Raw genomic sequence first — 22,194 nt, 5'->3', positions numbered from 1 at the left:
TTTAAGTACCAAATTGAATATTTTAAAAGTAGGAGGAATGAGAATACGATTTTAATTATCTGATATGTGGATGGAATTAACCTTGGATCCCAAAGAGCCCAGCCCATTTCCCTCATTTTATAACTATGACCAAAGTCCAAAACAAATGGGAATTTTCTAGAAGAGTAATAATGGTTTAATTATGTCCATGGCCCAAAGATATTGGGTCGTAGTTTAGGGATAATATATATTTTTTTAAAAATTCAAAACCATTTAAATATAAAAAGAAAACTAATAAAATATATATATATAAAAAAAAAAAACAGATAATTCATCTTCTTTGTTTTATTCTCATTCTCAAAAAAGAAAACCAAAATTTTTTTTCCAGAAGCAAAGAGGACACCACAAATCCCCTTCGCTCTTCAGTTTCTTCCCCACAAACTAAGAAGAAAAAGTGAAGAAGAACAAAAATGGCTGTCTCTTCGGCCACATTTTCCACTTTTGTCTCGCCCCAAACGGTGTCGTTCTTGGGCAAACCCTCTTCTTTCCGTCTTCTTCATCCAACTAACGCGCACATGGTACGAACCCTGACTCAAGCCACGGCTTCAAAGACTGACACCGGTCCCAGGAAGCCACGTGGCATAATGAAGCCCCGCCCTGTGTCGCCTGAGATGCAAGCTCTCGTGGGAGTCCCGGAAATCCCTCGAACTGAAGTTCTTAAGCAGATTTGGGCTTATATTAAAGAGAACAAGCTTCAGGTCCATTAACTGCTTTTTGCCTCTTTAAACTACATGGCTGTGTTTGTTTGCTGTGAAAATGTATTAAGGGTTTTTGGAGGTTTTGAATGGGTTTTTAATTCTATCTCTATTTCTGGTTATCGTGAGTGAATGTATATCTAAACATATGATGTTCAGATTTATGTGCTTTGGGTTTTGTTTTATGGATTAAAAAAAATTTTCTTTAGCTGTTTAAGGAGCTGCTTCATGGTTGATGCTCTATCTTCTTCCATACAGATATGGTACTGAGAGTAATTCTATTGGGTGGTTTTCATACATTTGCCTTAAGATATTTAGGAATTTGGAACTCTGGGTTTTATAGATGGTTTCTGTATTTGAAGTCAATGAACATAGTCTAGATGTGTAGTTTATTTGATTATAATGCTCTACCGGCTTCTTTGTTACGAGTTATCTACATATCTCGGTTAGATTCATTTGTGCAAGAGTCGTATTACCGGGTTATCTTTATTATGCCGATGATGGCCTTGCAGACGGTTAAGTCTTCTTGAATACAAGAGAAGCTTTTCGAGCCTAGAAAGCCAATACCTTGACAAGTTTAATGTTGTTGCCTGCCTTTTTGGTATTCATCATAATGACCTTTACACAAACTTGTTTTCGTTGTTCTGCATTTGACTACTATCTCGGAAGCTGATGGCTCAAAGATTGACTAGTATTCCTGCTCGAGAAATGTTTCATATATATACGTATGTATGTATGCTGCCGATCCTTACTAGATAAGCGTTGTGACTTGCGAGTGATGTGTGTAACTTTGGTTGTGAATGAGAGCTATCACGTAGCTAGTTTCACTTTAGAAATCGAATACACGGTTCAAGCTCTGGATCTTTTGTTTTACATTGCCAAGCTATTAGCCTATAACTGACTTGGTTCTTTCTTGCAATTTCTCTAGGACCCCAATAACAAGAGGGTTATAATTTGCGATGACAAGCTGAAGAAGATATTCGGAGGCAAAGATCGTGTCGAATTTCTTGAAATCGCCGGGTTGATTAATCCTCACTTTCTTTGACGGATTCTAGAGAAGGCGAGAGAGAGCAAAATCAGTTTGCAAAATAGGCAAATAACCTGTGTCTATCGGAGCCTATCTTTTTTTGTTGAAAATATTGAAGAAAAACAATGCCTAGTTCCTCCTCCAATTTGCAAATAGAAAGTACCTTACTTAAGGGTTTCTGTTCCTGGATTTCTTAATATTGTAGTGACTGTTTAATGCAAAGATTATTAATTCATTTCTAATGTTTATGAATGTTATTAAATCTATTCCTAATCAAGTACCAATAGCTTTTAACAATCTTTGGCTTGGAATGGCTCCATTGTCCATGGGACGCTGTGTTGTTCATTTTAAGATTTTTGTTTAACAATGGTGATCGGCAAGTAGAAAATAGATTGCTTACCATTTTGCATTAAATTCTTGAAAGAACCATGAAGATTTTTTATGATTGTTTGCTGTCTTTGTTTCTTGGTCTATGATCCCATAGGTATCGATTGCGGGTCAATTTAATATTGCTTCTCAAAAGTGGCATTGCTTCTCAAAGCACTTTTGAGAAAATTTGTTTTTTGCTTTTGCTTTTGTCCTAAAAGTATTTTTGAAAAGTTTAAAAACATCTTATTTAACAATGTTTTTATCTCAAAAGTGTTTTTTTTCTCAAAAATACTTCTTAAAAGTAATATTAAACACAACCTGAATTGAATTGGACTTCTAAATAAGAAACAAGTATTTTTAGCATTGGTTTTTTCTTTCTTTTTTTTCAAACTATTCATCAACTTTTTATGAAGTAATAAGTATTTTATCACTCGATTCAATAACTTATAAAGCTTGAAGATCTGAAAATAATCTAACTTCCATTTACCAATGTTTTTTAGAAGTTGAAGAGGTGGTTGAAACGGTTAAGTTATCGATTCTAGTTATTATAAACACAAATATATAATAATGGCGTAAACATCAATTATATAGTTCAGTTTAGGTTAGTTTCCTTTTAATCAATGTTTTTGGAAACCGAATTAGTGGTTGAAACAATAAAGTCATCAATTCTTAGTTACACAAATAAATAACAATAATGACATAAATATCAATTACATAGTGCCAGCTTTGTGTTTTTTTAGCTACTTAATTAACATCGTTAAAATACGCTGATGTGACGTTAACAATAATAGAATGGTGACACGTGCTAATCTTATATCTTGACATGTGGCAAAATAAAAAAAATAATTTTTATAATAAAAAATGTGAGGCTATCACGTGTCACCATTCAATTGATCGTCAGTGTTATGTCAGTATATTTTAATGGTATTAGGTGCCTAAAAAAATATCAAGTTAATTTACGATTTTCAAGTTTAAGCTCCATTTGTTTCACTGAAAATGACTTTCGCAAAATGATTTCTGAAAAACGACTTACTTTTTTGAAAAATTAATATTTTCTGTTATTTGATGATTTGCTACAAATATTTCATAAAAGTTGTTTTCAATGAAACAAACATACATATAAGATTTTCTTATATTTTCATTGTTTAATTGAGTTTATTTTATATTTATAAATTTGTATTTTACATTGTTCTTTGTAAAACAAAACACGTACATAAATATATTTTTATAAAATATTATAGTACAATTTCCTTTTACCAATTGAAATTTATTTTATAATAAGAAAATATTTTGTAATAATCAATGTCATATATAAACTTAATAATAAATAATGCTTAATTAAAACTTAATTTAAATTATATATATTAGATATATGAGAATAGATATTGACACATTAGAGTTGTAAAGGATAAATGAAGCTAAACATTACTTGAACAAATATTCATATTTTTATACTAGGTCATAAGTCATTGTACTTTTCAGTAAATTTGAAATTTAGTCCATCTGCTTTTATTTTTGGGTTAGTCCTACCTTTTATATATAAATTAAGGTTCATCTATTAGCATTATTAAAATATTTTGTTAAATTCATGTTAATTGTAAAGTCATCTTTTAGTTACATGAATATCAAGTATTTTTATTTAAAATTGACAAAAAATTTAACAATGTTAACAATTGGACTTGATTTTTAAATATGAACAGTAGAATGATTAAATTCTTGAAAATAAAAGTATAGGGACTAAATTTCAAATTTGTGAGGAGTATATATACTTATGACATATTTTAACATTTATACTACAAAATATTTATCTGTAATATATTTATAATTGTAATAAATATTTATTATTAAAATATGAACATTGAATATTTTTCAATACTATATAAAGAATATTATTTAAAATTATTATTTTAAAATAAAATTAAAATATTAAATAAATTATTAAAATAATAAATTATTAATATGATTAGATATAGATAATTAAATAAGTATGATTAATAATATTGAAAATTATAAATATTTTATTAATTTTAAATATTTTTTAAAATAAAAAAATATTATTAATATAATAATATTAAGCTTCACTTTAAATTAATTTTTATATAAAAATAAAAGAGAAAATGTTTAAATAAGTATAATTTGTCTAAGTCGAACTAATTTTGAAGAGGGCAAACGTCACCAATTTTGACTTAAGAGTCCGCTTTCAGAGTTAACGTGGCAACCTTTTATTGGTCATAGTATTTCAATAGTTCATTCTTAACCACAGAAGAATATAATCTCCCTTTACCTCCTAAAATATCCTCCTCATATCTTTGTCATGTCCCCCTTCAAGCCTTAGACTTCTAAAAAAAAAGAAAAGTTGTGGACTCTGCAAGTTATAACGAAAGCGCACACCAACTGTTTGCTAAAATTATCAATTACCCCCTCTCTGTTTCTAACTCAACCATAGATACAAAGGCTGCAACTTTCTTATCCTCTCTTTAATGGCAGAGAGGCTTGCTCTCCCTCTTCTCCTTCCAAATCCCCCACCTGTTAAAACCCCATTATCAAACCACACTCACTTCACTCAACAAAACCCAACTTCACAACCCAATTCACCTGCTCCCTCGACTCCAGTCTTTCAAGACCTCCTTCTTCGACATAATTCTAAGTCCCAACAACCCATCGACCCACAAGTCCGGACCCGGAACCGTCTCGGCCGGTCACGTGACGTCAACCGTGGGAAGCGTTGGACTCATAACAACCTCTCTGCTCAAGGTCAGCAGGTTCTTAATTCCTTAATTGAACCTTCTTTTGATTCTAATCAACTTGATGTTGTTTTGAGTAAGTTGTTTGAGCAATACCAAGAAAACCCAGATGTGAAAGCTGATTTTTTGGCTGCGGAAGTGGTGGGAATTGTTAAAGCTTTGGGTTTTTACAAGAAATCTAACTTGGCTTTGGGTGTTTTCAATTGGGTTAGAGCTAGAAATGATTGTGGATTGGTGTTGAATAGCTCTGTTGTTGCTATTATTATTAGTATGTTAGGGAAAGAGGGGAGGGTTTCTGTTGCAGCTAATTTGTTTAATGGTTTGCACAAAGAAGGGTTTAGTCTTGATGTTTATGCTTATACTTCATTGATAACTGCTTATGCTGGTAGTGGGAGGTATAGGGAAGCCATGGTGGTTTTTAAGAAAATGGAGGAAGAGGGTTGTAAACCTACTTTGATAACTTATAATGTGGTTTTGAATGTGTATGGTAAAATGGGCATGCCTTGGAGTAAGGTCATGGCCCTTTTTGATGGAATGAAAAGTGATGGAATTGCCCCTGATGCTTATACTTATAATACGCTTATAAGTAGCTGTCGTCGAGGGTCTTTGCATGAGGAAGCGGCTTCGGTTTTCGATGAAATGAAATTGGCTGGTTTTACTCCAGATAATGTTACTTACAATGCATTGTTGGATGTTTATGGTAAGTCTCGGCGTCCGAAGGAAGCTATGGAGGTTTTAAAAGAGATGGAGCTTAATGGGTTTGCCCCTAGCACTGTGACTTATAATTCGTTGATTTCCGCTTATGCTAGGGATGGTCTGTTGCAGGAAGCAATGGACTTGAAAACACAGATGGAGGGAAAAGGGATTAAGCCTGATGTTTTTACCTATACCACTCTTTTGTCGGGATTTGCCAAGGCCGGAAAAGATGAGTCTGCAATGGCGGTTTTTGAGGAGATGAGAACTTCTGGTTGCAAGCCGAATATTTGCACTTTCAATGCTCTAATTAAGATGCATGGTAACCGCGGGAAGTTCACTGAGATGATGAAGATTTTTGACGAGATCAAGGCATGCAATGGTGCACCGGATATTGTTACTTGGAATACACTACTGGCAGTATTTGGGCAAAATGGAATGGATGTAGAAGTGTCTGGAGTGTTCAAGGAGATGAAGAGGGCAGGGTTTGTACCTGAAAGGGACACATTCAACACTTTAATTAGTGCATACAGTCGCTGTGGTGCTTTTGATCAAGCCATGGCTATTTATAAGAGAATGCTGGAAGCTGGAGTTACCCCCGACCTTTCTACATATAATGCTGTTTTGGCGGCATTGGCACGGGGAGGGCTTTGGAAGCAGTCTGAGAAAATACTGGCTGAAATGAGAGACGGTCGTTGCAAACCCAATGAGCTAACCTACTGTTCTTTGCTTCATGTTTATGCCAATGGGAAGCAGGTAGATCGGATGCATGCCCTAGCGGAAGAGATATACTCCGGTATCATCGAACCTCATGCTGTGCTGTTAAAGACTCTTGTTTTGGTTAATAGTAAATGCGACCTTCTTGCGGATACAGAGCGTGCTTTCTTGGAATTGAGGAAGAAAGGATTTCCACCTGACATAACTACTCTAAATGCCATGCTCTCAATATATGGCAGGAGGCAGATGGTTTCCAAGACAAATGAGATCTTGAACTTCATGAATGAGTGTGGGTATACTCCGAGCTTGACGACCTACAACAGTTTGATGTATATGTATAGCCGCTCTGAAAAGTTCGAGGAATCAGAACAAATTTTAAGGGAAGTTCAGGCAAAAGGAATAAAACCAGATATAATCTCGTATAACACTGTTATTTATGCCTATTGTAGAAACGGTCGAATGAAAGAGGCTTCTCGGATATTTTCAGAAATGGGTGATTCTGGCCTTGTTCCAGATGTTATCACTTACAATACCTTTGTTGCAAGCTATGCAGCTGATTCCTTGTTTGAGGAAGCCATCGATGTTGTCCAATTCATGATCAAGCACGGCTGTAAACCAAACCAGAATACATACAATTCCATAGTTGATGGGTATTGTAAACTCAATCAGCGTGATGAGGCAAAGACATTTATTGACAACCTTCAGAAGCTAGATCCACATATTTCCAAGGATGAGGAAATTAGATTATCAGAGCGAGTCGTGGAAAAATGGTCATAGAAAGTTGTCTTCCATAAAGAAAACCTTTTTAGTATTGTGTTAGCACTGTTCGTTGTGTTCATCAATTCGAGCATGCTGAGAAAGTGGAAATGTGACGTTGTGCACGGTTCTGTGTGTTTCCTCGAGGCCAACATGTGTTCTTTAACTTTTTGAATGCCTAAAGCTCTATTTAGCTATGCATGTAGCTGATGGGGAATTTTGTATTATATAGCAGATGAAACAAGAAAGAGGGGAATTGAAAATCTTGAAAAGGTATGTACAATTGCTTTTATACAAGTCAAATATAAATCATTATGTGCAGTTAACAGTGTCTTTGGAAAATTGTTTTCCAAAGGAATGTTTGATAAGCTTTTTGTTAATGTAATTAATGAAGTATTTTATGTCTGCAAATTGGATTTTTTGTTTTGATGTTTCCTCAAACCTAGTTTTAATGCTAAAACTTATAGAGATATCATTGTCATCTAATGTATATGAATGATCCAGGTTTGGCTTGCAATCATGATTCTTTATTAATTCTAAACCCTAAACTCTAACCCCATGTCTTGTTAATGGAAGCTATTTGATTTTAGTTTACTCTTCATTATTTAGAGATTTCAACATTTTTGTGTATAAAATAGGATAAGTCAGCTGGATTAGAGGCGTCCATAGACCGTTCAGTCTAGGTGACCAAAAATCTATCTCATTGGGTGTGGACGCGCCCAATAGATAGTGTTTTGCCCCTATTATATAGGACTAAGGTCAAAACATCAGCGATATTCAAGAGTCCCTTTCAACTTGGGACCATCAGCTGTACCTAGCTAAACCCCCTAGTTATATTAGTCATATGCTTTCCTAGAGCGTACAAGTCTACTTGTTTTCTTATTTGTTTTTTGATATGGGATTAATAATGTTATCTAATTTTTTTAGTGTTTCGCTTAATATTCTTCTCCATCTAAACTCGTGTTGCGTTTGCCATGGGTTTTGTTGTTATTTTCTCCTACTACACACTTTAGGAGTTTGACTTGGAGTACCTATTGATCCATCCTATGGGAAGTCAATGTGGAATTGCAATCATAGGTCGCTCTAATACCATGTATTTAAGGTTATTATTCTTTTCTCTTTTTTTTTTTGCTAAAAAATATCATATAGGATATGCAATTGCAATCATAAGTCGCTCTAATACCATGTATTCAAGGTCATTATTCTTTTCTTTTCTTTTGCTCAAAAATATCAAATAGGATGTGCAATTTTATTATTTATATACTCAAAACTATAATAGAGGACACTCGATTATAGTTTCTTTTATCACCTAACTATGAAAATTTTACAAAATGATCATCTAATTATTCAATTAATTTTTAGTTATTAGCGGTTAACATGAAAATGAAGATTATTTTGTCACTTTTTATAATTGGATGATAAAAAATATTAATAATTGACTAACTATTTTGTAACTTTTTATGGTTGGGTGATCAAAAAAAAATCATAATTAGATAACCATTAATTTAATTCACCATTTACTTTTTTAGAAAGATTAACATGACATATATCGTCAAATTTACCGACCAAACAAAGTTAACCCAAAATTCTATAAGACAAATGGTATAAAATGCTCGACTCTAGATCACTTTCATGTATTCCCATAAGCAATAACACAACTTTCGTTTACTCTTTGTAAAATGAATTTTGGAATTCTTACCCAAAACAAAAGAATCATCGGACAAAAGAGGATTGTTACTCCCCATTCGAATAGGGTTTACTGTAAACTCCATATCACCACAGATTCTCTAGTGAAAGTTAAGAAGATGGACTTGTTACAATAATGCTTGCACAAAGAGATAAAAATGTTGAAGGATTTCTTGGAAGGAAGGAATTCAAATTGGCATTAGAAATTCTATCCATAGGTTAAAGATGTTGAGCCTATTTGAATTTGTTAATTGCCAACTAAGTTTTGCATGAAACAAACAGCTGAGCAATTGCATTTGCCAACTTAGGAATAAGTCTCGCTCTCCCCATTATGTTTTTGTTGGGAAAATTGCTGTTTGTTTTATGTCCAATTATAACGAAACTGTTTCTCTACTTAAGTTATTGACTTGGGCCTTAAATAGGTTTCGTTTATACCGAGTTTGATTCACCCTAGGGTACTAAAGATAATTAATGGGATAATTTCAACTTTTAAATAGGAGCTTAAAGTCTATCATATTGTGAGGTATTTGGGTGAGTGATTTGTAACAATTGGGGTCAGTATTGAAGCTTGAATTATTTCTTTGTGTAAAGGTAATCGGGCTTAAGCCAATAGGTGATCCGAACGATTGTTAAATAAAATCATTCACTGGGAGAGGCTCCGCAAATATAGGACCGCTGTGTCTGAACTGTATTAACAAAGATCGGTTGTGTCAATTCTTTTCTTCTTTTAGTTTTTTCGCTGCTTGTTTTCTTTCTAACCGTCGTTACAACGAATGTTAAACAAAATTAATTTATCATATCGACAGACTAATTGTTTTCAATTTATTTATTTATTTATTTTTCTATTCTAATTTACTAATATTTTGTTTCCAAGCAACTTGTAACCATTAAAAAAAATTCTTAAATTCACAATCCATCTTAAAACTTTTTTGTTTTTAAATTTTTTTTAACAATCTCATTATAGGTTCTGATTATACCCCACCCCAACCCATAAATAGGGGGATAATGCGCTTCACAAGCCCGGCTCTGGGGGTCGTCTAGAGGTGCGGCTTCCCAGAGCACAAGGCTGAAAGGGGTCTAAAATATTATTCTCCAATTGTTAAGGGGCCCAAAATTCTTATTTTTAACTTTTAAAGGCCAAATTTTTTTTACCGGGACCAAAAACTTTTTTTCTTCAACTTTTAAGAAATCTAAAACCCATTTTATTGCTTTGTCTAATGCCCAAAAATGTCAAGAACAGATCTAGCGCTTCAACGCACTCAAACACACATTCTCCTATATTGACAATAATACTCATGTTAATTGAACAAGACCCAATCCTCTTAAAAGAAATGTTTGACTTAAATAGTAAAAAACTAACGTGGAATACAAATTAAATTTCCTATCCTTAAATACAAACCGAACATAATCCAACTTTCCAATTATAAAATTCACAAAATAGATAAGGATGTATTGTTTCCTTACACGCTAGGTTCTCCACGCAAGCTTGATTATATGCTGATGTGTTTACTAGCTGTCTAATCCTTAGTCTTTAAGTGTTGGCTGACCAATTCAATTATTGAAGGATTTACACATATTCACCAATTAACCCATTTTCCACGTCCTTTCTGAATTTCTTTTAAAAAATTCCGCCACTTAATTTATTTTATTGTATATATATATATATATATATATATATATATATATATATATATGTTGTATCCATGTTGATTCAAACAAATTAAAAATAAAATGGTAAACTATAAAAATAGTCACTTTTGTTTGAATCATATTACATTTTAGTCATTTATGTTTAAAATGTTATGTTTTAGTCACTTCTGTTATCATTTTGTTATGAAATGGTCACTCTACCGTTAAGCTCCGTTACCTCCCTAACGATTGTCCTACGTAACAATCCAAACGGGTTTTAAATGCCAACTTAGATGTCCAGCTACTGGGATGAAAATATGTTTTTAATTAAATAAATTTAATTTTAACTGTCACATAGAATTACCGCTAGGGAGGTAACGGAGTTTAACGGTAGAGTGACCACTTCGTAACAAAACGATAACATAAGTGACTAAAATATAATCTAAGACAAACAAGAGTGACTATTTTTGTAATTTATCCGAACTAAAATTATTATTATTATTATTATTATTATAAAGAAATCAAATTGATAACAAGTTCTTGTTGAGCTGTAGTTGATACATGTAAATAGATAAGATTGGTTTTTTTTTCCTTTTTTAAATTCCCAGACGTCACTTTTATCAAAGCGGATCACTATAAAAACATTGCAGACAAAGTTTAAGGATGTAATTCAGCATTTTTTTTCATTAACAGCAAAAGAAAAACATACAATGAGTTGGTGGTGGGCAGGAGCCATTGGTGCAGCCAAGGTATGTTAATGCTCATTCATTTTTTGGGGTTCTCTTTCTTTGCATTTAATCTAATGAACCCAGATTTTTTTTTGTTTTTTTTTTTACAGAAGAAAATGGAAGAACATGATAAACAATCCAAGTACAAGAGTGTTGCTTTGGTCATTGGCATCACCGGCATAGTCGGTAACAGTCTCGCCGAGATTATTCCGTTCTCCGGTATTCCCGGCGGACCGTGGAAGGTCTACGGTGTTGCTCGTCAGCCTCGACCAGCCTCGACTAGTCATTTGCCTATTGAGTACATACAATGCGATGTTTTAGATGAAGAAGAAACATATGATAAATTATCAAAGCTTAACGATGTGACTCATGTGTTTTATGTTGCATGGGATAAGAGATCAACTGAAGATGAAAACTGCGTTATCAATGGTACTATGTTACGGAACGTGTTGAAAGCGGTAATCCCGAATTCACCCAAGTTGAAACATATATGCTTGCAAACCGGTCGTCGGCATTACACCGGTCCGATTGATTTGTACGGAAAATATCATGTTCAGCCCCATGATCCTCCTTTTCGCGAGGATCTTCCGAGGCTTAAGTCGTCAAACTTTTGTTATACGCTCGAGGATGTTTTGTTGGAAGAAGTGAAGCAGAAGGAGAACTTGACATGGTCTGTTCATAGGCCGGGATTGGTTTTTGGGTTTTCTCCGTTTAGTTCGATGAATATAGTTCGGAGTTTATGCATTTACGCGGCGATATGTAAGCATGAAGGCGAGCCGTTGAGGTTTCCGGGGAACCGACAAGCGTGGGAAGGGTATTGGGATGCATCGGATGCGGATTTGATTGCAGAACATCAAATATGGGCAGCAATGAGCCGGCGAGCGAAAAACGAAGCCTTTAATTGTAGCAATGGAGATGTGTTTAAGTGGAAGGACTTATGGAAAGTGTTAGCTGACCAGTTCGGTATCGAACACTACGGATTTCAAGAAACCGAAGAGAAGGTGCCAAGCTTGGTTGAAATGATGAAAGACAAAGGTCCGGTGTGGGACAACATCGTGAGGGAGAACGGTCTTTTGCCGATGAAATTGAGCAATGCCGGAGCATGGCAGTTCGTTGATTCGGTGCTTTCGGGGAAGTCATTGTTGGATAGCATGAACAAGAGCAAAGAACATGGATTTGTCGGGTTCCGAAACTCGAAAACGTCGTTCAATTCATGGATTAAAAAGATGAAAACTCACAATATTGTTCCTTGATTTGATGATTATAATTTGTTCATTCTTTTTGTTGTTAAACATACAAACAATATTTTTATTTATCAAGAATTGAATCATATTTATTGAATGTCATTTCTTTAAAGGTAACTGCATGAACCGACTAGATTAAATTTCAGATACGACCCGCTACGATTTTACTACAAAAATTTAGAGCTCTGAAAGTAATACAGCTAGCTGTTCATCAGACACTTTAACTTCAATACAAGCTCCCAATGATCCAGCAAGCCTTGCAGCTAATTGATGCTTACACTATACAAAAACAAAACAAAATATGAAAATACAGCAAATATATATAGGTGAGTCTCTCTCAATTTTGAAATTGAGCATATTGAATCTTCTAAAAAAATTAAAGTAATTTAATCCCTTTTAATTTTGAAATTGAGCATATTGAATCCTCTAAAAAATTTGAAGTAATTTAATCTCTTTTAATTCAAAAGTGAGCAACTAAGAATAATTAATCACAACATTAATATTTTTCATCAATTGTACATAAATTTGATTGGTATAATAAATAATTTAGCTCTCAAAGTTTACATATTCTTTCAATTCTGTCCTGATTTAATAAATGCAACTCGATATTTGTGTAAACATGTAAATAACAAGGCTAAATTTGTTATTATACCAATCAAAACTATGTACAATTGACAAATGATATCAACGTCTTGATTAATTATTTTTAGTTGCTCACTTTCGAATTGACAAAGATAAATTGCTATAATTTTTTAGAGGGACCAATTTGCTCAATTTCAAAAATTTTACCTATATATTAAATGCAATAAAATAAGGGAATAAAGGAATAAAGAAATCTTACACAAAGCTGTTCTGCTCTGTTAATTACATCATAAAAGAATGAATAACAAGCACAATAATGTTCAGCAAAACAGAAATATTCTTCTTTTCTTCTAGATTCTCCCACAACCTTAAAGCACCAAACAATGGGAAAAAAAAAGTTTCAGAAAAATTTCCAGGAAAGTTCTTAAGATGGAATATTTGCTAAAATGATCACATTTTACAGATAAGGTAGATGACAACTTGTCCAAAATTCTAACTAGACACGCGTATGTATATATATATATTGAGATATACAAATGGATATATATATATATTGATGTGGCTCAATTCTGCTTTGGGTTTTATCTCACGACTCTGCTAAGAGCCTTGATGGGTCATAGTTTCAGAAAATTTTCCAGCAAAGTTCTTAAGATGGAATATTTGCTAAAATGATCACATTTTACAGATAAGGTAGATGACAACTTGACCAAATATTCTAACTAGACATGCGTATGTATATATATAACAAATGGATATATATATATATTGATGTGTCTCAACTCTGCTTCGGGTTCTATCTCACGACTCTGCTAACAGTCTTGATGGGTCATAGTTTCAGAAAATTTTCCAGGAAAGTTCTTAAGATGGAATATTTGCTAAAATAATCACATTTTACAGATAAGGTAGATGACAACTTGTCCAAATAGTCTAACTAGACATGCCTATGTATATATATATTGAGATATACAATTGGATACATATCGAAGTGTCGCAATTCTGCTTCGGGTTTTATCTCACCATTCTGCTAAGAGCCTTGATGGGTCATAGTTCAGAAAAATTTCCAGGAAAGTTCTTAAGATGGAATATTTGCTAAAATGATCACATTTTACAGATAAGGTAGAGGACAACTTGTCCAAATATTCTAACTACACATGCGTATGTATATATATATATTGAGATATACAAATGGATATATATATTGATGTGTCTCAATTCTGCTTCAGGTTTTATCTCACGATTCTGCCAAGAGCCTTGATGGGTCATAGTTTCAGAAAATTGTCCAGGAAAGTTCTTAAATATGGAATATTTGCCAAAATGATCACATTTTACAGATAAGGTGGCCGACAACTTGTCCAAATATTCTAACTAGACATGCGTATGTTATATATATATTGAGATATACAAATGGATATATACTGATGTGTCTTAATTCTGCTTCGGGTTTTATCTCAAGGCTCACAGTTTCAGAAAACTTTCCAGGAAAGTTCTTAAAATGGAATATTTGCCTAAATGACCATATTTTACACATAAGGTAGCCGACAACTCGTCCAAATATTCTATGACAAATTCTTCCCTTAGTATATATACTAAGTCTAAATTACAGATTTAGTCTACATATTTTAATTTGGTCAATTTTAATTTTATAATATTTGGATTTTTCTGTCCTAACCTTATAGATTTAATATTTGTTCTAAAATTTTATCATTTTTATTCTTATATCCAATAGCAGTGAAATTTATTAACTGAAATAAAATAATTAAATTAAATAGATATAACATGATACTAAAATTAAAATTTGAAAATTTGAAAAACAAATCATTAAAAACATTAAATCGAGGAACATGGATTAAATCTGCAATTTATGCAGAGTGCATGGACTAATAGGAGAATTCGACCAATATTCAAAAATTGAGATAGCAACAAAGAGAATGAACCTGAAAGATAAAACGACCGCTGGGTTCACCGGAGATTTTCTTGACACCCCTTTGGTCAACTATCCTTGTTGCTCTCTCGAAGTTTTTACCAAACAGAAAATGCAAGCTACAATAAAAGAAAATTCAAAATTAATCAATACCCACCATTTTTATTTTTATTTTTATTTTTATTTTTATTTTAAAAAGCCCAAGAATAAAAGATTTAAAAGAAGATGAGTATTGCTTACATTGATAGTTGCTCTTCATTTACTGGCCAATTTGGGTCATAAGATCACAAAATTTAGGGATTTAAAAAAGGAAAAAAGAAGAAGATGGAATTTAGTTTCTACATAGAAAGAATAAATAAGGGGGGGAAAAAAAGAAAGACCTGAATGAGTTGACTCTATTGTTTTCCACACGGATTCAGCAACCAAATGACTTGCAGTCATTCTTTTTTCTTTGGATGTTGAAGCTTAAAGGACTGGATTTTGGTTATTTTCCGAGAAAATTATACTGAAACGACTATTTGTATTTTCTTTTTTAGCGCACAAAATTGTAGATTTTCTAGGAATTTGTTATTTTCCTCTCGTTTGGTAACTTGAATGGGGTTGGGTAAAGGGTTAAATCACCTTTTTGGGCCTGAAATTGGTAATTATTTTCATATTGAGACCTGAATTTTTTTGTTAGTCCCTAAACTTGGTAATTGTTTTCATATTGGGGCTTGAACCTTTTTTTGTCCAAATTAGTCCATGATGTTTCTTTGAAAACCCTAAAACTTAGGCCTCAATGTGGGAACAATTGTCAAGTTTAGCTCCAATATGGAAACAATCAATGGCAAAGCCAGAGAGGTTGGCAAGGGCCCCTAAAATGAAAAATTTTCCATTTAAACTTTTTATAATTTATAAAATTTTAAATTAGTAATGATAAATTTGAACTTTAACCTCCTAAATTATACAAAATTGATTTAATCCTTTAAAATTATAATGACATAGGCTATTAAAATAGTAAAATTGCATTCTTACTACCATAAAAATATACAATTTAATTCCAACTCCCCAAAAAAAAATTTTGGCTTCGCCCCTTAGAACAATGGCCTAGTTCAAACCTCAATATGAGAAAATTTGTTAAGTTTAGGGAGCAACTTGGACACAAAAAAAGTTCAAGCCCCAATTTAATCCTTCAACAAAATATTGAATTTAAAAAGAGTTAAATTATAGTTTTGGTCCCTTTATTGTGCTCAAATTTAAAATTTAATCTCTATAATTTTATTTAATGTAATTTAATCCTCTACTTTTTATAATATTATCAGTTAACCCAAGTAACTAAAGTATAACCATTCTAGTTAGAGTACCAACATGATTTCTACTTAAAAATCGTTTTAACAGTTAAAAATGTTAACCCTCTTAAAGTTTATTAACACCGTTTTTTTTAATACGTAAGATTCAAGTTATTAATGATGTAAGTATACATAAATTTACAATTTAATTCGGGCATTTTAAATGTACTTTACATCATATCAAAATTAACGTTTTAACGTTTAAACATATTTCGAAATTAAAGAATAAATTAAAATTTTGAATATTTTTATGCGATTAATACAATAAAATTTTCAATTAAAATAAAGAAAAAATAATTTAAGGAAAAGTAATTTGAAAGAATATAATATATTTATTAGCTTTATGAATTATTGAAAAGTAGAGTAAGAATATTAAAAAGTTCATTAAATAGTATTTGTTTAGTGAAGCAAGTTGTATAATAAAAATTAAAAAGTGACAAGACATCCTAACTTTAGCGCAACTGATTGTCGTTTTGTGCTTTAGTTTGGTTCGTTTCACCTAACAAGTTTGGTTATTGCTATCTAGTTGCCAAAATTCCCATGTCTTTCAGTTTAAGGAATTTGTCTCGCAAAACATTTTTTCCCTTTTGGTTTACATACACAAATGACAAGCCAACTTTGTCGTGTTATGTCATGCTTAGAGCGAGTTCAGTAATTAATTCTCCGTATTTTTAGTTCTATTAAAATAGTAGATGCCGACTACGAGTTTTTAAAGTTATTCCATACCGAAGGCGAGGATCAAACTTTCAACCACTGGTTAATATAGGAGAGACATTTGTTATATCACCTAACTCCCGTAGTTTATTAAGTGTTGTTTTTAATTTAAGAGTATTAAGAATTATGTTATTAGTTTATGTATATGAATAAATTGTGAGTTTAATATCTATCTTTTAATTTATTTAATTTTAATATTTGTATTTTTCGTATTATTCAATTTTAGTCTCGATCAAATAATAGCTGCAATTTGCTATTTTCATATATGGCACACATAGAAAACCTACGTTTAATGGATTTAACTATTTTTGTTTGCATTAAAATTTGAAAAGTATAATGACTAAAATGATAAAATTAAAAAATATTAATTAAATTTACAACTGTAATAATAGTATAAGACTAATAACATAATAGAATGAAACAATTTACTTTACAATCTGAATCATAACTAAAATTTTAAATTTAAAAGTAAAAGACTGAAATTGAGTAAGTTAATGTACAAAACTAAATTCACAACTTATATATGGTATGTATAAGAACCAGGTACAAAGACATTTTGATTCCTCTCAATTTTCATTTTGAGCAAATTGGTCCCTCTCAAAAAAATTGTAGCAATTTAATCTTGTCAATTTTGAAAACGAGCAACTAATGACGATTAATCATAACATCAATATTTTTCATCAATTATACTTTTCTATAGGTATAGTAACAAAATTCGCCCTTAAAATTTACACTTCTTGTCAATTTGATATTGATTTAACAAATTTAACCCATAACATTTACATGTTCTGTCAATTTAGTCACGATTTAACAAAATTAACCTACAACATTTACATATTCTGTCAACATTTGCACAAAATATATAAATATTAAGAGCTAAATTTGTTATTACACCAATCAAAATTATACATAATTGACAAGAAAAATTAATATAGTAATTAATTGTCTTTCGTTACTCACTTTAAATTAAATATAATATAAGCAATGAATTTAATAAACCAATAAAACAATGTAGCCTTTTCGGTAACCGGTAGAACTTCAACCGGAACACCTATAGCCGCCTGTGTCGGAATCCGTCTGAGGTGACTAAAATTACCTTCCAAACTCTCGATTTTTCTCCCAATGAAACATTGGTTTAAGAACCAATCCCACCCCATCATTTGGTTTCTCTATACATGAATAAAACTTGAAAAAGAATAAAAAGTCAGTGTGCTAAACCTAATATTAACTCATTCTATTGTGTATTCAAGAAACTGTTTGAAGTAAATCTCCTTCATATCCTTCATCTGCATTGTATGAATAGATGTCGACTGGCGCCGTCGTGCACCCCATGGCATTATGTTTAACTATGTTATGTGAAGAGCCTCGGTGTTGATCTAGGTAAATGACGATCACGGTTATATCGTCATGGAAATGCCGTCTTATTCCTTTCTCGATTTTCTTAATATCGCCGTATCTCATCTCTCTTTTCTTTGCAACTTCTCTAAGTGCGGCACTTACCAGTCTCTTAGCAATACCCTGCAAGTAATACAAGCAAAATGAAAATCAATACTCTGTCATTCAGTCCAGCTGCTAATGAAGACTAAATTAACCAATAAGACAAAGGTAAATACTCACAGCTCGGGGGTTTCTGAAAACAATGTCTACGGCGGTTTCATCGCTCAACTGTTCCCATAGGCCATCTGATGCAAAGATCAGAAATAAGTCTTGGGGCTTAAGCTTTCTAATAAGGATGGAGGGTTCTGCCGTGATAACTGGTCTTTTAAGGGGAACAGGGTTTCCGAATCGTTGAAAGATTGGATCTCTATAAAAATCGGGTTTCTTCAAGTAAACATCACCGATAGATCTTGACACCTGAATAAAGAAACAAGTTCAATGCTTAGACCAACATTATCCATTACAGAGAACCATTTAACTGCAGAAGTTAAAGGGGAAAGAAAACCCAAAAAACCCGAAAAAGAAAAGAGAGAAGACTCCATATAGTCACATAAGCTTAGCATTATGATTCAGAGGATGCACAATGTTTATTTGTTTTGTAAACATACCTTTTCTACAAACATACAAGCAATGTATGGAAAGAAACATGTATATCCATCGAATTCATCGAACCAAAACATGAACTGTTCTTCAACCTGACTGATTCAACTTAAAACTCTTATAATTGGGTTTGCCAATAGATTTTGTTAAGTACCTGGATTATGCCCTTAATCCTCCAAACTCCGCGAGTGTAAACCACGACATGCGAATCATCAGGATGAAGAGCCTCAACCTCTTTCCTCACTTCCTCAACTCCAACATTGTGATCTGTTGATAGCCTCTCTGCCACAACCTTGTTTTTCTTATCCTCCGAAACTCTTTTGCCAAGAACTGCTCTCGAGTCGCCGAGATTCGCCACATACAACACATCGTTGGATATCGCACCAACAAGGCAACATGATCCAACTGAAGCAATTTGAGGCCTTACGGGCAATGATTGCTTCACCAAATGTAAAAACTCTTCTTCAGTAGCATTGAACGCCTTCTTTATCACGTCTGCAGATAATCCCCCTTGCTCTGTAGCAAATTCTACAATTAAGACAGAAAAATTAAAACAAGAACACAACCATTCACTGACAAAACCCAATAAAGCAAGGAGGTGAAAGGTGCCAAAAATTGAAATTAAACTGAATGGTTTTAGAATCTTGAGAACCAAATTCCAATTTCAAACGCATAAAGATTTATATTTAGACAAAGTAATTCATATTCATTCAGATACACAAATAATAACTAAATAAACGTGCATGATAGACACTTGTAAGTTGTTCAAAATATCATAAACTGACAAAAACCCAAAATTCTCTTTGCCCATTAAAACACAAAAGAATATTTGAATCTTGAAAAATTAGATGCAAAGAAAACCCCATTTCAGATAATCTTAAAAAAAACCCAGAAAAATAATTAAGAAAAAGATTAAAAGGGTCAAAGAACAATTACTGTGGAGAAATGGGAAAAGATGCTTGTTTACAAATCTGGAAGCTTCGGGTCCGCCATGACCATCATAAACACCAACATAGGTACCTAAAGGAGATGTAAAGACTTGGCTTTGATCTTCAAGGTTTTTATTGGCTTGAACGACGGCGATTGAGTAATCGCCCGAAGCATGAGGTTTAAGATCAGTGTGCCACATGAGACCATCCCCACCGGCCCTTAACCCAAGGCAACGTTCAAGCGGCCTAGCGAGCGACCGTAACATCATAGCCATCGTTGGGTTTTTTTGAATCGTTCGACCTTTCTTCCGTTATAACTTTTATATGTATATATTAACAACCTTCCTTCCCTACCGTGTTTTTGCCTTATTACTACACGTTTTGCTGTTGGGGTTTTTGCTCTTTACGTTGTAAAGAGAGAGTCTTTTAGGATTTGTTTGTATGGTTTTCTTTTTTGTTGCTGTGGTTTTTTTTGTTAGGTTGAAGAATGGTTTTTAAAGATATATAAAGAGAGAGAAAGAGAAAATGGCGATTAAAGAGGAAGATGCCGCGTGAAGAGGAAGATGACCAAAGACCCGAATACTGCTGTACTCTACGCGTTTAAGTTTCCGTTTTCATTTTGGTAAAATTTCATAAAGGACTCTGAATTTTTCATTTTTTCGGATTTAGTCCTTTTTCTATACTTTGATAATTTTTAACCCTCAATCACTTTTTTGTAATGCTTATAGGGGTAGAGGTAGTGGGTTGTCATGGGTCTAACTTGAGATTAATTTTACCTTAATATTTAAATACATTATCACTTTTGCATTTTTTATACACTTTATTATAATTTTATTCTTTTCTAAATATACAAAATAATATCTAATTGTACAAAATGTAGATGTACAGTCAAGTGCTATATCCTATTATAATATTTAGCAAAATTAGAAGAAAAGTTGACATCAAACTAAAAATACCTGTTTGGTAAAATAGGAGTAGAAATATTAAATTATAATAGGACTAGATATACAAAAATTCATAGTATAAGGATCTTCTGTAAAACTTAAACTTTCATTTTCCCTTTTTTCATTTTTTCCTTTAAGTTTCTTTTAGCTTTCTTCATGATAAAGATTATCTTAAATGAATATTTTATACAATTGAAAAGGAAGAGTATATGTTCAATATATTAAGTGGAGTATAATATGCTTCCCTCTTTTGCCTCTAGAGAGCCAAATGAGGGATATGATTTACATCTGCTTTTATGTTTATTATAAATAATGATCCTAACAAGTTGTGATACATGTGACATTTCTCGTGTGGGAAAATGGGCATTTTAATACAAAACTTTCAAATCATGATAAATATCATATCAGATTAGGTAAATTCTTTCTACCTAATTTAGAATTTAATCCTTATTTAAATCACTTTTCTTTTTAATTTTAAAATTCAAATCTAACCGTTAATATTGTTAATTTTTATTAAATTTATTAGTATAATATTTTAAAATAAAAAAATATTCATTTGATAGCTATGTAACTAAAAAATGACATTATAATAAATCTAAATTTAACAAAATACAAAGACTAAATTTTAGAAATAAAAATACAAAGACTAAATTTTAGATTTTTGAAAAGCATGAGGACTTATGATATATTTTAACCTTAAACTTACTATTGACATACTTTTATATTAATATTATATATTTGTATTGTTTTTTATGTATGTTATGTGTCCAAAATTGCCTAGGAAATTTCAAGGAAAAAGGTTTTAACATATAGGTTGAGACTCTGAGCATGGTGAGTACCAATACTGTAGCTGACAACAACATAAAACAATTTGGTTTCAGTCCATTTTGGAAAACAAGTAGGGCAGGTTGGTCAAGCAAGGAAAGGGACATTGAAACCGATAGATACTTTACATTTTAAAGTTCACACGCTATCAAAGTTAAGGAAACTGAAGCACCAACAAAAATAGATCAATGGAGAATTATATCTCAAAAGCTAGTTGTTGAAGTTGAGACAAACATGGTTCATATAAATTTCACTAAAAATCTCATACTTTTTAAGTGGGATTTAATTCAAATACCTTGCAACTGGGTACATAATAGAGATAGTATATGCTTTTTCTATAGTAAGGTCAGTTCCCACAAGCTCTAACCCAAGGATCTAAGCAAGTCTAGTGAACGAAACCTCTGCCTACGTGATAGCTGTGTCACAAAAATTAAATCGACGTTCAAATCAATCAAAATACTGATTTCTGATTCAGTCAAAAGAAAATTCAAAAAATTAAAACAAGGACTAAATAAGTAAATTAGAAAACGAAAAAGGGAAAAAAAAAGTATAAAATGTTTAAACCGCAGTTCGGACCTTGAAGTAGT

General features: G+C 32.3%; 5 protein-coding genes across 5 annotated transcripts; 3 read left to right on the top strand and 2 right to left on the bottom strand.

Annotated features, from left to right (window-relative positions):
• The first annotated feature begins 313 nt into the window (after positions 1-313).
• On the top strand, positions 314-2,058 carry LOC105795199 (uncharacterized). The gene is made up of 2 exons (XM_012624719.1): positions 314-737; positions 1,663-2,058. Exons 1-2 carry the CDS (start codon positions 450-452, stop codon positions 1,777-1,779), a joined length of 405 nt encoding a protein of 134 aa, XP_012480173.1. The 5' UTR covers positions 314-449; the 3' UTR covers positions 1,780-2,058.
• Positions 2,059-4,439: 2,381 nt separating this feature from the next.
• LOC105795194 (pentatricopeptide repeat-containing protein At5g02860) lies at positions 4,440-7,451 on the top strand. Its single transcript, XM_012624713.2, has one exon. It carries the CDS (start codon positions 4,611-4,613, stop codon positions 7,059-7,061), a length of 2,451 nt encoding a protein of 816 aa, XP_012480167.1. The 5' UTR covers positions 4,440-4,610; the 3' UTR covers positions 7,062-7,451.
• A 3,496-nt stretch (positions 7,452-10,947) lies between these two features.
• LOC105795195 ((S)-8-oxocitronellyl enol synthase CYC2) lies at positions 10,948-12,424 on the top strand. The gene is made up of 2 exons (XM_012624714.2): positions 10,948-11,104; positions 11,194-12,424. The coding sequence occupies exons 1-2, from the start codon at positions 11,066-11,068 to the stop codon at positions 12,334-12,336; spliced, it is 1,182 nt and encodes a 393-aa protein (XP_012480168.1). The 5' UTR covers positions 10,948-11,065; the 3' UTR covers positions 12,337-12,424.
• LOC105795197 (uncharacterized) lies at positions 12,389-15,413 on the bottom strand. The gene is made up of 5 exons (XM_012624718.2): positions 15,211-15,413; positions 15,071-15,092; positions 14,844-14,949; positions 13,169-13,276; positions 12,389-12,606 (listed from the first exon to the last, which is right to left on the bottom strand). The coding sequence occupies exons 1-5, from the start codon at positions 15,269-15,271 to the stop codon at positions 12,505-12,507; spliced, it is 399 nt and encodes a 132-aa protein (XP_012480172.1). The 5' UTR covers positions 15,272-15,413; the 3' UTR covers positions 12,389-12,504.
• A 2,322-nt stretch (positions 15,414-17,735) lies between these two features.
• LOC105795196 (probable protein phosphatase 2C 63) lies at positions 17,736-20,331 on the bottom strand. Its single transcript, XM_012624715.2, has 4 exons — positions 19,846-20,331; positions 19,064-19,437; positions 18,490-18,726; positions 17,736-18,390 (listed from the first exon to the last, which is right to left on the bottom strand). Exons 1-4 carry the CDS (start codon positions 20,111-20,113, stop codon positions 18,118-18,120), a joined length of 1,152 nt encoding a protein of 383 aa, XP_012480169.1. The 5' UTR covers positions 20,114-20,331; the 3' UTR covers positions 17,736-18,117.
• Between the last annotated feature and the right edge of the window lie 1,863 nt (positions 20,332-22,194).

The sequence above is a fragment of the Gossypium raimondii genome, chromosome 3 (genome assembly GCF_025698545.1).
Source record: "Gossypium raimondii isolate GPD5lz chromosome 3, ASM2569854v1, whole genome shotgun sequence".
Classification (NCBI taxonomy): domain Eukaryota; kingdom Viridiplantae; phylum Streptophyta; class Magnoliopsida; order Malvales; family Malvaceae; genus Gossypium; species Gossypium raimondii.
This window is presented reverse-complemented; position numbering and strand designations above follow the sequence as displayed.